Source organism: Xyrauchen texanus, chromosome 33, assembly GCF_025860055.1.
Source record: "Xyrauchen texanus isolate HMW12.3.18 chromosome 33, RBS_HiC_50CHRs, whole genome shotgun sequence".
NCBI lineage: Eukaryota > Metazoa > Chordata > Actinopteri > Cypriniformes > Catostomidae > Xyrauchen > Xyrauchen texanus.
The window spans coordinates 15426498-15443264 of record NC_068308.1 but is presented as its reverse complement, the minus strand read 5'-3'; the positions used below and the strand labels follow the sequence as shown (position 1 = coordinate 15443264).

Below are 16767 nucleotides of genomic sequence, written 5' to 3'. Positions count from 1 at the left end.
ATTACAGTTGGGACATCTGTACAGTATCTGACTGTCATTTGAAAAGAATAAGTTGAAACAAATGCATAATCTTCACTGAAGATCTGTTTTCTTTGAATTCATAAATATGTTCATGTGCGATTCTTCCATAAGGGAAAGCTTTTAAGTATATATATTGTTTTATTTTCAAGAAAAAAGTATAGTTTTAGCAGATAAATAATAATAGCTTTAAATGTTTACCTAGTTTTAGTGTGAAATTTGCGAGAATCTTGTGGTCGTTCCCCACTTAGACTTTTACTGCCCTTCTGCAATTTTATACACATATACAGCTCTGGAAAAAATTAAGAGACCACTGCAAAATTATCAGTTTCTCTGGATTTACTATTTATAGGTATGTGTTTGAGTAAAATGAACATTACTGTTTTATCCTATAAAGTACTGACAACATTTCTCCCAAATTCCAAATAAATATATTGTCATTTAATGCATTTATTTGCAGAAATTGACAACTGGTCAAAATAACAAAAAAGTTGCAGTGTTTTCAGACCTCGAATACAAATGTATAGTACCTATAGTGCTTTTACTTGAGCTAGCACTAAAGAAAACATGTCCACCTCATATCTTCCCAAATTTTACAGCTTCCTGAGGGGAAATATTCGTTTCTTGAAGAAAAAAAATCTATAATACTTACGTTTAAAGGGTAACTAAACCCTAAACCAACTTTTTTTAGTTAATGATCTGTAAGCATGGGGCTTTATTAGTACTGGTCATTGATTCAAGTAATTTTTTTGACATTTGTGTATAAAGTGTTTTAATTCTACAATATATGGTGTAAAAACGTCTGAGTGCTGCCCTCTTCAGGTTGAACGGTGGCTACTGCAGTTGAATTTTCCTATTGGCTGTTTGCGGTACTTCGTGACGTAAGCGGTGACAGCTGACGTAAGCAGGTTCCAGCTCACCACGCCAGATTCATGTACATGTCGTCTTGCGACCGTTTGAGGAATAATAATAACATAGAGTCTGACAACAGCTGTCAATTAATCCGTCACTACGAGTCTCAGGTGCCCCGCCCCGCTCAGCCCCGCACTCGGTTCGTTCCCTCTATCCCTGCCGGGGTCTGCCCACTTTTCCTGCATTTTCAAATATTTCTAGTGGGTGGAGTCAGACTCTGAGCAGGTGTTTAGTTACCCTTTAAGAAAATAAATAACCATCCTTCTTTTTATAGGGTGCCCCAACCCATTTCCGATTCCATGTGGACAGAGATAACCTTGTTTTGTACTTGAAGGATTTTGTTTTGTACTTGTAGAATTTTTTTTTGTACTTGAAAGATTTTAGTTTGTACTTGGAGGATATTTTTGTCATTGAAGAAATACGTTTCTATGTATATGTAAAACATACTGTATTTGTTTGATAGGTACGTTTTTTATTTGCAGAACAAAATGCATTAGTTTGTGAGTGATGTTTTGTATTTGCAAACCACACTAAGTTTGTTTGTGAATCGTTGGGTGTGAGTAAAACACCTTTTGTGTGTGTGTGTGTGTGTGTGTGAGGTTTTGGCATGATTCTAACTCCATACAGTGTGTTGTGATTGGTTGACCACTTAGAGAGTGTGTCCGATATGCCACGCCCCTTACCATAACCACAAGATTCAGCTTCTCAGCTGTAAACATTAACAATGGTGTCAATTTTGCCTTATCATTTCGAGTCAAGTTGACTCAGAGGCCAAGTAAGAAACACTCCATGATTTTCTCAGTCCATCTACTCTATAAAAAACATCGCTTGTTGTAGGCATGTAGATATTTTGCAGTCATCCTAATCACTGGTCGGGAACTTCGGTATAAAAGCGATCTTCCATCAATGCAAAAGTTTCTTGACGGAGTGTTATTCCACAAAACAAGCTCCAGCCGCTAGGCAGAACCAAATACCAAAAGAAACAAAAATGGCATCCAGCTTCCTAAGAGTAAGTGCAGCAAGTACTTGAGAAATACAAAATGGCTTACTCCAATGTTTTTATGAAGGACAGTACATGCCATCCTTAGTATTTATACTCAGTTTGGCCGGGTACATCAGTGCAAAAGCGATCTTCCGTTGATGTAAAAGTTTCTTGCATTCCTTGAATCGATCACGTTTCTCTCTTGTCGAATTCGCAAAGTCTGGGAACAAGAAAATGTTGTGATTCTTCCAAGAAAGTTTTCCTTTGCTCCTCACCTCACGTAACACAAGATCATTATCGAAGATCTCAGGAACTTGGCCAGGATTGATCAGGGCCTGTTTACCTCAGCCGATCTACGAGCCGGAACCTTGTGAGCTCGCTCGATTTCTAGCTTATGGCCTTTTATGTCAAGCAGACTCGGGAGGAGCTCGTCTAGGAAATTCCCCATATCTCTGCCCTCCTCATACTAAGGAATTCCAACAATTCGGATGTTATTCCTGCGGCTCCTATTCTCAAGATCTTCCAAGAACGTGTTCCAAATCAACTTTGGTCGCCAGCGGATTATCAGATAATTCCCTCTCCAATGACTCCAGATAATCGATCCGCTTCACAACATCTGCCACTCTTGTAACCAACAAAATGTTGTTTCCATCACCGTAATCGATCGACGTATTACAGCGAGATCTTCTAAATAGGCAACAACAATTGTCAGCATCACAAACATGTTGGGCAGTTGACGCTGGATTTCCCCGGCTGCACATTTCAAACCGATCCCTGGTCCGCAAGCCCGTCAGAGGTTTCAGCATGAGCACGTAAGTGTCTTTTTGTATCTCCAGAGCTTGAGGATTTAGAATTTTTTGACATATTGACTTGAAAGAGCAAATATGTAGCAGGGTGTATCAAATCCCACCAGACTATAACAAAAATAACTAAAAACTAGCAAAGTGCACAGAGCTCATTGCCTACACGTCCGCTCCTCGCATGGCATCACGATACTTCACAATTAAACAACACAATACTAATGTTTTAACTTGGTAAGAGTTCAGAAATCAATATTTGGGGAATAACATTGATTTTCAAATCACAGCTTTCATGCATCTTGGCATGCTCTCTACCAGTCTTTCACATTGCTGTTGGGTGACTTCATGCCACTCCTGGCACAAAAATTCAAGCAGCTCGGCTTTGTCTGATGGCTTGCGATCATCCATCTTCATCTTGATCACATTCCAGCAGTTTTCAATGGGGTTCATGTCTGGAGATTGGGCTGGTCATGACAGGGTCTTGATCTGATGCTCCTCCATCCACACATTGATTGACCTGGCTGTGTGGTATGGAGCATTGTCCTGCTGGGAAAAACAATCCTCAGTGTTGGGGAACATTGTCAGAGCAGAAGGAAGCAAGTTTTCTCCAGGATAACCTTGTACATGGCTTGATTCATGTGTCCATCACAAAGATGAATCTGCCTGATTCCAGCCTTGGTGACGCACCCCCCAGATCACCCCGGTTATTTTGACCAGTTGTTATTTTCTGCAAATAAATGCTCTAAATGCCAATATTTTTATTTGCAATTTGGGATGAATGTTCTGTACATTATAGAATAAAACTAAAAAATGTCATTTTACTCAAATAGTGAATCTAGAGAAACTGATATATTTGCAAATTCTCCAGAGCTGTGTATATATATATATATATATATATATATATATATATATATATATATATATAAAATCGGAAATTATACTTTGTACTTTTTCCAAGGAACTTGCATATTTATGCAAGTTCCCCCCTCCCCAATTAGTTGTTAATAATTTGTAATTAGCTTTTAACAGATCATTTTAACTTGTAATTTTAAGGGTTTTAAGGTAAAATCTTGTGGTTGTTCCCCACCTAGGTTTTAATAAGATTATACATACATGTATGTATAAAATAAAAATAATAAAACAAATAGAGGAAAGTGTACTTATGACATTTTTTAATAAAGTTCCTAGAAAAAAAAGTGCAATTTGTTTTTATAACAATAATTATTATTTTAATTATTTGTGTACAATTAATACTGCCAAATACTGCCATCATTACCGTCACATCAAGCATTTTGAAGAACAAATACATTTTTCCCAAAAAATTTTTAAAGTTTAAAATCATGATATGAGAGCAAATTTATTAGGTTTCAATACAAAATCAGATCTTGGTATTGTAATAAAATAAAAAAGAGAATTTACTTCCAAGATAACTTTTGTTAACAAGGTTTTCTTCCAAAAAGTGTGAAATGTCATTACATATACCAAAATCCACTTAATTAAGGCCATTATCTAATCTTTAGTGTAAGACATGTTAGAAGTATTTCAAGAGATATTTTGATTATTAATAAGTGCCACTAATTGAATGATCACCATAATACTGTTATTGTTTGATTGGACAGAATGAATCCAGACAGACATCAGATAAGGTGCCTTTTCATAAAGTTTCATTTATTTACTGACTTGATAACGGAATTCCAAACCAGGCACAGCTCCACAATCATGAGCTTGGCCAACCTTGCATTTGAGAGCTGGAGTCAGGCCTGTACAGTAAAACAGTTAAGTTACATCTTTAAAGCAAAGTTTTATGAAACAACAGGTTTTGCAGAGTCTTCGATTACATGAAAATTGAACAGCGAGAACAGCTTAGATAATACTTAAAAACTGGCAAATAAAAAGTATGCAATATCATGTGTCAGTACAAACAGTACGAGTTAAGAACATGTAATTGAATATAAACTGGCCAGAATTGTATATTAACAGTGCACAGTAATGTTATTCTAGAATAATTAAAGCTTTCCAGTGTAAAATTAATTATAAACTGGGTAAGGTAAAAAAATGGCTATGCGAATAAAAACAATTCTAAAGATTTGGAATGCAGATGCTGGGCGAGGTTCTTAATACGACAGAGGCGAACATTCTGTACATCCCCAGCGCCGTAGACTCTATATATGTGATATCTCTCTTTCTCCTTCAGTGCAAAATCCACCTCATTTGCAGACATGTGGATAAAGTTTCTCTCTCGCTTGACTGTTGTCTTGACCTCCACAAAGATCTCTTGAGTGCTACCAGCTCTTTGCCCCTGATTTGCAAAGGTTAGCTTAAAGTCACATGGATGGCCACTCTCTCCTGTCTCATTGAACCAGGTGATTTCAGTCGGAGCAGTAGAATCTCCGTTGGCTTTCCAGTGAGAAAGGAAGGAGAAAACCAGTTGCTCTCCCCACTGTCCAATACAGTCTGTATCATCAAAGTCTTTGGAGAGCGTCAGAGTTTGGGGCAGGGTATAGTCCAGAACCAGATCCTCCAGGACTTCCTCTGGAGTCAGTGGTTTGGTCCACACTGCACTGTCAAGCACCACAGGTGGACGCTGTAGACTTTTACCTCCCTGAAACTGGCTTGACAGCACCTCGGACACCTGGGTTGGATTATTGCTACTGGATAAGAAAGAAGTGAAAGAATTTCAAAATTAAGTGAAAATGCAAATAAAAACGATAAAAACAAGAAGCAACAATAGAAACAAACCCCAATCAGCATTAAAGGATTTCAATAACTTAAATGTATTCTTCACACAAAGCTATAGTAAGGCTTCAGAAAAATTGGAATATACTGCACTAGTTGTTTGGACCATTTTTACAGTGCTTTTTGTCATTTTAGGGCTTGATAGCCCTAATCCTTTTTGTCTTTCATTATATGGAAAAGTGCAACCATATTCTTAAAAAAAATAAATACATCTAAATTTGGTTCAATGGAAAAAGTAATACATGTTTGGAATGATATGAGGGTGAGTAAATGATAACAGAATTAACATTTCTGGGTGAACTATTCCTTTAAAAAACAAACACATACTGCAGTGGATGTGGCTGTGGTGTGTGTTGGTCTACAGCTGTAGGTGGTTGGTTGGTTTTGTCCAATGTAGTTTTTCCTTGTTCATCCAAAACAGGTTTGACGTCCTGCTCAGTGGCCTCTTCCTTTATCTCTGTAGGGCCAAGTCCAAAGTGTTAATACAATAAACACATGAGATGGTGACATTTTGTAGACAATATAATTTTTCTACAACCATTAAAGAGCAAAATGCATGGCCACTTGCCGTCAACTCAGCTGTTAACTACTTTTTGAATCACAAACTTTTACTGACCTGTGGTGTGTGGGGTGTTATCACTTGGCTTGGGACTCTGCACATGTTGAGCTCCCAGATCTATGTAGACTGGTGGTTCTCCAGTTTGTGGATGGATGCTCGAGTTCGATGAGCTCCTCTCAGCTCCAGAGACTGATGGAACTGACAACTTCACAGAAGCAAGAGAAGCAGGAGCAGCAGGAGGCGGCCACATCTTCATCACCTTCTCAACAGCTTGGCTGCCTGAATACATAAAACACACATCCATTACAAACTTTGGAATATGGAAAACAATGTGGAAAAAAGATGGTCATTATGATATTGTCATTACCGCAATGTGGATAAAAGATGATCATTATGATATTCTCATTTCCGCAATGTGGATAAAAGATGGTCATTATGATATTCTCATTACTGCAATGTGGATAAAAGATGGTCATTATGATATTCTCATTACCGCAATGTGGATAAAAGATGGTCATTATGATATTCTCATTTCCGCAATGTGGATAAAAGATGATCATTATGATATTCTCGTTACCGCAATGTGGATAAAAGATGGTCCTTATGATATTCTCATTACTGCAATGTGGATAAAAGATGGTCATTATGATATTCTCATTACTGCAATGTGGATAAAAGATGGTCATTATGATATTCTCATTACCGCAATGTGGATAAAAGATGGTCATTATGATATTCTCATTACCGCAATGTGGATAAAAGATGGTCATTATGATATTCTCATTACCGCAATGTGGATAAAAGATGGTCATTATGATATTCTCATTACCGCAATGTGGATAAAAGATGGTCATTATGATATTCTCATTACCGCAATGTGGATAAAAGATGGTCATTATGATATTCTCATTACCGCAATGTGGATAAAAGATGGTCATTATGATATTCTCATTACCACAATGTGGATAAAAGATGGTCATTATGATATTCTCATTACTGCAATGCAAAATTAAAAAGTAAAACATGTGTCCTGACAATATTATTACATTGCAAAAAGTCCCAATGACCCTAAATGTACGCTTTCTTTTCTTTATGGAAAATATAATTTCACAATTGTTTTTTTTTTTTTGGTAATGATATGGGTTAAATATGACCAAGACATTTTCTTGACTGGTTTCATGAGAATCAGCCATCAAACTGCAACAGCATAAGCAGAGTTTTGCATTTCATTATTGTCTAGCTAAAGTCTGTACCTGAACTGCTGCCACCTGTTTTATTAAGAGAGGCTTTTGGTGGCCAGCACACCAGCCTGTCCTCTTTATTCTGTTCTGTCTGCATTTCCTCCTCCTGCACAGCTGCTGATGAACGGACCACAGATGACACTGCAAAGAAAACAAGCATACTCTTTAAATGTAATATAACAACTATTGTCAAACTACCACCAATGAATTACCATGTTACGTTACATAATAAAAATAGTACCAAATAGGTATATTACACCCAAATTTAAAATCACAACATACTGTATGTGTCACGCTCATGTAAGTGTGTGTGTACAATATAGTTACAGTTGTTATTAATCTCTGTCTAGCTGATGTTCAGAGAGCGAGACACTTAAAGAGGGAGGAAGAAAGACAGCTCTTCCTCTCGCCCTGGCAACAGCTGTGCTTTCATGTCAGTGAGCAGAGCAGCAAACAAACCTAAATTAGCATATGTGCACTATGTGTGCATTGTGTGTGTATGTGTGTAGGGGGAAATGAAGAAATGAGGGCAAACAACGCAGATTAAACGGGAAACGAGAAATCAAAGGAATCAACTCAGCTGTTAATTCTGCAGCTGTGCTATAGACGAGGTTTCAAACCACTGTGAGTAAATGTATCTGACTCAGGGGAACTTATTATCTGTCCCTAGAGGCTTGTTTTAATCTAGGTGCTCACCGATGGTTTCTGCTTTAACCTCCACAGGCTGGGGTGGTGCTGGGACCTCCCATGGTTCCTCATTTGGGGGGAGTTCTTGAGTGTTCTCCCTGTACAGAAACCTCTGTAAAGCAGCTTGGTCCTGTATTACACACAATAAGACAAGTCACATTGTATCATGGACAGGAACTTTCTCCTTGTTTTGTGAGTCAAAGTGCATTATCGTTTGTAACCAATTTTACTTCTGTAATGTGATGAATTTCAGAGTGAAACATGATATTAAACATGTAAAAAATAAATTAGGGTGGGACTTCAATTGGGAATTCAATGGATTGTGAAACGTGGGCATTACATACCAGAATGGAGTTGGTATTTGTCAGTTTTCACTCTATGAATGTTAGTTTCAGTTTAATTTTATTAGTGTTTTCCACTTATTTTTTTTTATGTTTATATAATTTGAGTATTTTAGGTAATATAAAGTATACTTACATAGTGTAGTTTAGTTTTAGATTTTCCAGCTATGTTGGTTTTATTTTTATTTCAGTTAACAAAATGTTTTTCATTAAGTTTTTATTAATGATAATAATTCTGATGCAAGTTTGCTACAACAATTACTAAATAGCGGTTTGGCTGTTGGTTAAAATGATCTAATATGCACACCGCCAAAGTGAAGTCAGTTAAAAAATGAAAGTCGTTTTAAAGCAAAAGGAAGTCTCTTCGAAAATGTTTCTCTTTCAAATTAAATCCACCGATGATTTGTTCATGTTGACTTTAATAGCTTCATATATTGTACAGCCATGGCCAAAAGTATTGGCAGTGACATAAATTTTGTGTTTTGCAAAGTTTGCTGCTTCAGTATTTGTAGATTCTTTTTTTCACATGTGTCTATGGTATACTGGAAAACAATGAGAAGCATTTCATAAGTTTTAAAGGATTTTATTGGCAAAAACATTCAATATATGCAAAGAGTCGATATTTACAGTGTTGACCCTTGTTCTTCGTAACCTCTGCAATTCACTCTGCCATGCTGGATATCAGCTTCTGGGCCAAATCCTGATTGATGCCGATCCATTTTTGCCTTATTAGAGCTCTGAGTTGATCACAATTTGTGGGCTTCTGCTTGTCCACTCGCCTTTTGAGGATTGACCACAGGTTCTCTATGGGATTAAGATCTGGGGATTTGCCTGGCCACGGATTCAAAATTTCAATGAAATGATCTCCGAGCCACTTCATTAACACTCTTGCCTTGTGACATGGTGCTCCATCATGCTGGAAATGCACAGATCATCACCAAATTGCTCCTGGATCGTTGGGAGAAGTTGCTCTTGCAGGACGTTTTGATACCATTCTTTATTCATGACAGTGTTTTGGGGCAGAATTGTGAGAGAGCCCACTCCCTTGGATGAAAAGAAACCCCACACATGGATGGTCTCAGGATGCTTCACTGTTGGAATGACGCAGGACTCATGGTAGCGTTCACCTTTTCTTCTCCGGACTATCGATTTTCCAGATGTCCCAAACAGTCGGAAGGGGGCTTCATCAGAGAAAATAACTTTGCACCAGATTCTGCTGACCAATCCTTGTACTTCCTGCTAAATTTCAGTCTGTCCTTGATGTCTTTCTTGTAGAGAAGTGGCTTCTTTGCTGCGCTTCTTGACACCAGGCCATTGCCCAAAAGTGTTCACCTCACTGTGCGTGCACTCACACCAACCTGCTGCCAATATTGAGCAAGCTCTGCACTGGTGGTGACATGATTCCATAGCTGACTCCTCAGGAGGAGACTGTCCTGGCGATTGCTGGACACTCTGGTACATCATGAAGCCTTCTTCACTGCAGTTGAACCTCTCTGCTTGAAGTTCTTGATGAACCGGTAAATGGTTCTTTCAGGTGCAATATTCTTTGCAGCAATGTCCTTGCTTGTGAGGCCATTTTGATGTAAAGCGATAGTACTTGTTCACACTTTCGCAGGTGCTGCTGATATGCTTAGTGATCAGATGTTAGTTTGCCATTTTGTGCCAGGGCCAAAAAAACAGTGAAATTTTGTTTTTTGTGATAAAGTAAATTTTTTTGGCCAGTGAAGCTTTTTGCATTTATTTAAAATGCGTCTGATCACTCTGCACAATAATCTAGAAACAATGTGAATCAACACCACAACAACTGAAGCAGAAAACTTTGTGAAACACAAAATTTATGTCACTGCTAATACTTTTGGCCATAGCTGTAGATTAAACTTGGTCAAGAACCTTCAGAGAACCTTCTCTGTTCTAATTTGTCCTTCCAAAAGTGTGTTCAATTGGCACCCCAATTCAGACTGAAATACCCATGTGACTAATCCACTTGAGATGAACCCAGCCACTGCAAGCTCTTCTCTCTGATCTCAGAAGCCACGATTGGATGAGTCACCAGTGCACATCTGCACAAAGTGGTCTTACGCCCAATTCAAGGACCACAAAAAGTGTGTCTTAGTGTTAACTACAACTCCATATCCAGTGATATGGATCCAGCCATAGCAAGTGTGAGAAAACTCTAAATAACCCCTCATCTTTATCTTAACCTCGTGCGACCCCACGTCCAAACGTGTGGACATTGTATTTTGACTTTGGAGTACTCAAAGCATAATTAAAATGAATAAAAACAGACTGAATACTGTTCACAAGACTCTAGACTGTAATTTAAAGGGCTAAACTTCTGCCACACCAAGTCAAGTGACACAACAGCATGACGTCGAATTCCTTGAAGTGCTCGTATGGACACAACGCCAACAAAAGTGCCTCTGGTAAGAAATCTATGTGTGTTTTCATTTAAACCTGTTTGTTTGTAAAGAGGAGAGTCTCTAGTTTCATTTGATATGCTGCATTAAAAAAATCTGTTTTTTCACGCGTCAGCGCCATGATAAACATATGTCCACATATGTGGAAACTGACTGCATTTCCTCAAAAGTAGAAAAAAACATGTTAGTTTTTTTGAATAACTTTCAACTCTAACACATCTGTGGGTCATTTTGCTTTATTTTAAATATACATTTGGTATGTTTAATTTTGTCATCTCTGTGCAATACTGTTCTAGTCATTAACATTAGTAAATGCATTCCTATATATTTACTCTTATTTTCACAATGAGAATAAATGGGTTCATCCAAAAGCATACAAATTTTGCTTTCAGAGGCTTTATTTGGAGTTAGGACGAAACTAATGTGCATTTCAAACTGTTCTGAGACCAGTGCAGACAGACTGGAGGTTATGTCATTCACTAAATAGGGAGCATCCTATAGCTTTCTATGCAGCTAAGTGCATTCAATCCTAAAATCTGACCAAAAGTTCTGTTTCAGGCTGCAGATGAAGTTTGGAGCACTCAATATGGTTGGCAGACTTGGGACAATGGTAATCAGTACATACATTCAGAATTTATAATTCAAAATTTTATTTTAACATGGTTGGCAGTGATTGGATGATGCTGGCTTTTATTTTGAATAAGAATCATTTATTCAGCTTTACAGAAAATCTGCTGTTATGTCTGTAAAGTCTCAAAAACCATGATAATAATATTGTAATATCATAATATCATATTATAATTATATAATATAAATATAATATTTAAAATTTCACAAAATAGTCTCACTTTTTCTCAATTTTTAGGAAAACTATTTGCTCTAGAATTATTATTTATCTTTTGCTTGTTTATTAGGTGCTGCTCCTCACAAAAAAAGGGAAATGGAAAATCCACACATGCGGAGTCTCAAAAGGTTAAAAAGTGCCAGGAGTCTAGCAATTCCCTTAAGAGGCAGAATTTAGTGTTATTCTTGCCATATATTTTTACCAAGCTCTAAAGCAGAAGAGCCCAAACTTTTTCCAAGGAAGGGTCAAAAATCAAACTTAATCTAGGGCTATGGACCAAAAGGAAATGTTGCATTATATCAAACTGTATATTTTATTGAAATATAAAAGTTTCCCTGGTTCCCCCCTCCTTTATGATTTCTTAATATAAAAAAAAATTATTCTACAATCTTCTTAACTAATGCAAGGCAGAGCTGCATCAATAACAAATTTGCTTTAAAAGGTTTTTCTTCTTGTCCCTTATGGCAAGATGGGCCAAATCAAAGGTTATCATGGGCCAACATTGGCCCACGGGCACTGGTTTGGGCATCACTGCTTGTCAAAACAATCTTGACAAAAAAGCTTTGTGTTTGAAAGCAGGACAAAGTCACCTTGGAAAAACATTGCTGTCATCCACGTGAATGTGTTATTGTTTGAAGCGATTGCAACTGTACCTTATGGCCTGCAGGCATTTTAATGACTTTCAAATGTTTTGACAATGAGGCTCTGATTTAAATATCTTACTTACATTTATGCAGGTAACAAGGCCCTGCATGAAGTGCTCCAGCTCTTTTGCAAAGATCTTTTCTGCAGTGAACAATTTCACCAGCTCTCTGTAATGACATAAAAAGTCATACAAGATCACTATAATTCAGTGTTCCCCTCTCAAGCAAAACAGACACAATGATCACGTTTACATGCATTTAAGAAAATGGTTTATAGGGGCCTGGGTAGCTCAGCTAGTAAAGACGCTGACTATTACATCTGGAGTTGCGAGTTTGAATCCAGGGTGTGCTGAGTGACTCCAGCCAGGTCTTCTAAGCAACCAAACTGGCCCGGTTGCTAGGGAGGGTAGAGTCACATGGGGTAACCTCCTCATGGTCGCAATAATGTGGTTAACTCTCGATGGGGCACGTGGCGAGTTTTGCCTCAGAGAATAGTGTGAAGCCTCCATACGCGCTATATTTTCGCAGTAAATCGCTTAACAAGCCACTTAATAAGATGCACGGATTGGCGGTCTCAGATGCGGAGGCAACAGAGATTCATCCTCCGCCACCCGGATTGAGGCGAGTCACTACGCCACGACGAGGACCTAGAGCGCATTGGGAATTGGGCATTCCAAAATGGGGAGAAAAAGGGGAGAAAAATGAATAAAGAAATTATTTATTCCACAGTTTTTGCAGAAAGCAGCGTTCAGAAACGTCATGTAAACAATAAAGCAGCTTTCCTTACAGCATTTAAGGCATCAAGAGAAAGCGGTTTAACACATCCAGGTATCTCCTCATGAATGCGGCTTGTGTGTTAATGTAAAAGTGGCGTTCTTACAGGTTTTTGAGAAGTGCACATGTGCGCGAACAGACTGGATAACTAAGGTCATAGGATGGGGCCCAACAAGTCAACACAGTGGAAAGAATTCACATTTCTGTTAGTAAAGTAGGAAAAGCACATACACTTTAAATTATTCAAATGTATACACACACCAATGTGAAATATCGACTGTCCCTCATGTTTGCGTATATCTGCTCATAAATTGGGGGAATACCAATTTATGAGCAGATATACGCTCATAATGTATTTGATTGGGGAATACCCCAATCAAAAACATAAATTGGGGAGTTTTACGAAAGAGGGGAAACCCCACCATTGCAGCGCAATTAATTACATGGCAACAACTCTAAAATATATGGAAATAAAGAGAAGCAACAGTTAATGAAATAGCAAAGTCTTTTTGGATGGCATGTTTTTTTTATTTACTCAAGCGCCGTGAGGAAATTACATTGCTGTGGAGAAAGCTGCTTACTGACCGAGCCACATGCATACGCGAGTAAAGAGTACACCGCTTATAGAGTGCATTTAAACAAGAACACTGCTTTCTCGCAATAAACTTAGACACTATATAGTCATGAGAAAAACAAAACTTGAACAAACTACACAGTAACATGGCAGACGCCCTACCTGCAGATGTCCAGTTTGGCTGAGAGATGATCTTTGTGAATATAAAGTTCTTTTTTGTCTTTCAGAAGACATATTATGTCTTCGCTCTCAAAGATTGGGTCCCCGTCTGACACCTCAAGGCGATAATGAATATACAGCTTACCGACCTGCAAAAATACAAACTTTAATTTTTTTTCCTCCATTCTACTCCCCTCTAAAGAATATGATGCAATAGCCAGCAAGCAGTTAGCTGGCAAAGAGACAGAAGTAGAACATTCTCAGAAGAAATGCCTCTTGCATGCCTACCTGTCCAAAACTCATTGAGGTGATCTGTTTAGCAATCCCACTCTCCTTCAGCTCACTGTAAACCTCTCCAAAATCTGCATGGTGGAAAATGAACCTCTGGATGTAAGGGATGACCTGCCGGACCAGGTTTTGCAAGGCAGGGCAAGGTCTGTAGTTCTCAGTTTGCGCTTCAGTGGTCACACACTGGGAGATTCTTTTAATCCCACAGATCTCCAAGAACAACTCTCGGTCTTTCTCGCTGAATGTCTCCTTCTCACAGAAATGCAACTTGCCTAAGGAAACAAAACCAGCATATTGAGTTCTAGATGATCCTGATGGTCAATTAAGAAGCTAAAACAATATGCTTTTACTGTATGTCATATACACTACCGTTCAAAAGTTTAGGGTCACTTACTCATTCTTTTTCTTCTTCGCATTTTAGAATATAGTAAAGTCATCAAAACTATGGAATATTAGAAATGGAAATATGCAAATTATGTTGTGAAAAAATAAATAAATAAACACTATTTTATATTTTAGCATCTTCAAAGTGGCCACACTTTGCCTAGATTTTGCAGAAATGTACTCTTGGCATTTTCTCAACCAACTTCTTGAGGTATCACCCTGGGATGCTTTTTAAACAGCATTGAAGGAGTTCCCATCTATATGTTGGGCACTTAGTGGCTTCTTTTCTTAATTATTTGGTCCCAAGTCATCCATTTTTCCCAAAATATTTTTTTGAAGTAACATTTTATTTTATAATTAAATTAATTAATATGTTGGCACAATTATATTTTTGTCTACAAAATGAATTTCAAACATTTAAGCATATGCCTTCAGATCAAGGTTTTTAAGATCATGAGAAACATTTCAGGCAAGTGACCCCAAACTTTTGAACGGTAGTGTGTGTATACAAATCTAATTCACAGAATTCTGCAGATTGTCACCCAAAATCAAAGCAAAACATTTGAAAAACTATGCAGATTCCTTTGTGGGCCTTGTCAATAGTCACAAAATCAAAAGTATTAGTTTGTTTACTATGGCTTGTTAAAGCATTACCTTCATGCCTGGATTTGTTGGCTGCTCTCTTGATGGCAGACGGCAGGTTTAGCAGACAAACCCCAGAATGTGATTTAAAGATCTTCTCCAAGTTAGCGCTGTCTGCGATCATGGGCTTAAGAGCTAATGTGACCCAGACATTACTCTTGGTAGGAAACACTTTTTTGTGAGACACCATTTCTGTTAAGACCATAAACAAATCAAATTATCTTTAAAGACCTTGCAAAGTTAACAAGCTCAATAAACATATAGAGAGCTAAGCAAAAATTGGCTTCTGTGAGTTGATCTCACCTTTCAGAGAGCTGCAGTAGGTGACATCTAGTTGAATGTCTTGATCCTGTTCTCCATGAACAGGTATTTTACATTTATCAGCTTTGTTTGAGAGAGAGACAAGCATATTAGTGGACCAGAAAAAAATACCAGTCAATAAATGACAATGCAGGCCATCGTTAAAGGAGCCCAAAACTAAAAATTCACTTTCATTGCATCATTTTATTTCCACACAGTTATAGCTAATGGTGACAGGTTATTATTCTGCCAAACTTCTCCTTTTGTGCTACACCAAGACAGAAGGTCACATGGGTTTCGGAACAATACGAGGGAGTGTAAATGACGACAGAATTTGCATTTCTAGGTGACTTATCCCTTTAAAGTCTTACCTAATTTGGCAAAAATGACAGAGACATCTTGGACCACATCTCCTGTAGCAAGGGGTGCCGACTCACAAACAGCCTCCAAGAGGGTAACGTACTGCTTCATGGATGGATTTGAGTTCACTTGGAGAGACTGAACAATAAATAAAGGCTCCATTTAATAGCACTTAGAATAAATCAATTTCTTAATTGGTTCTTTAATGGTGTCTTCACATATTGTATGTTTTAGGTGAACCAAACCCAGTTCGGTAACTGAACCAGAAGGGAACCAGCCACAAATGACTTCAGTGCTTTTGGTGTTCACAATGTAAGTAAGTGGACTTAAAAGAGGACCCGGTTTCTTTTTTAGTCCTCTTCACATTATTGTGGTCTCAGACCTTTGCTGTTCGTACCACAGCATCTTAAGAACTCAGACCCATTGCAGCTAGGGCTGTCACAATTATGAAACTTGGCTGACAATTTTTCATACATAATTGTGATTATTATGATTGTCATACAAATTGTCATACTTCTTATGGTGTGCGTTTGCTTATTACAGATAGTCCTACAACTTTAGTCATTTATTGATGTTTAACTTGAAATCATATAATAAAATAGGGCTATATGATTACTTTCAAGGCTTTAAAAATTATTCCACAGGGATAGAATTACATAGAATTATAAATGCTTCATCCTTAATTTCTTTTATTTGTATTTTAAAATAGGTTTCTTTATCCATCATCTCAAGAGTAATGGAGCAAGCAAGCGTCTCCTCCTGCAAGGCATTTACATTGTGCGTATGAGCCAAGAACATTTGCCATTGTGCGAATAAAATTAAAGTGAAACTATAAAAATCCTTGCTTGTATTTTCATGAGAGTTTGGCGTGAACATCCGTAGATGGTACGGCCATCAGAGCACTTTAAAGTGGTTAATCTTAACACGCTGCAATGCTCTGAATGTAGCTGGTCTGTTCATTTTAGGTGCCTAAATAATAGAGTGGAATATGAGACACAAAAACACGTCATGGTAATCATGGTATACCTATATTCGCTTAAAATTTCCATACGTGGACAGTAAATTGTGACTGGAATATGAAGTATGCAATGCAGCGATGTATGGC

General features: G+C 37.8%; 1 protein-coding gene across 2 annotated transcripts in view; it reads right to left on the bottom strand.

Annotated features, from left to right (window-relative positions):
• Nucleotides 1-4363: 4363 nt before the first annotated feature.
• wu:fj29h11 (uncharacterized) overlaps nt 4364-16767 on the bottom strand; it is a 57819-nt gene continuing 45415 nt past the window's right edge. For both annotated transcript variants that reach the window (XM_052102441.1, XM_052102442.1), the window contains 11 exons: nt 15674-15800; nt 15306-15386; nt 15015-15194; nt 13977-14248; nt 13692-13837; nt 12265-12349; nt 7945-8065; nt 7261-7389; nt 6065-6286; nt 5776-5905; nt 4364-5363 (listed from right to left, as the gene is read on the bottom strand). In XM_052102441.1, the coding sequence (XP_051958401.1) occupies nt 4772-5363; nt 5776-5905; nt 6065-6286; nt 7261-7389; nt 7945-8065; nt 12265-12349; nt 13692-13837; nt 13977-14248; nt 15015-15194; nt 15306-15386; nt 15674-15800 (2085 nt within the window). In that variant the 3' untranslated portion in view covers nt 4364-4771. The remainder of the gene's footprint in view (nt 5364-5775; nt 5906-6064; nt 6287-7260; nt 7390-7944; nt 8066-12264; nt 12350-13691; nt 13838-13976; nt 14249-15014; nt 15195-15305; nt 15387-15673; nt 15801-16767) is intronic.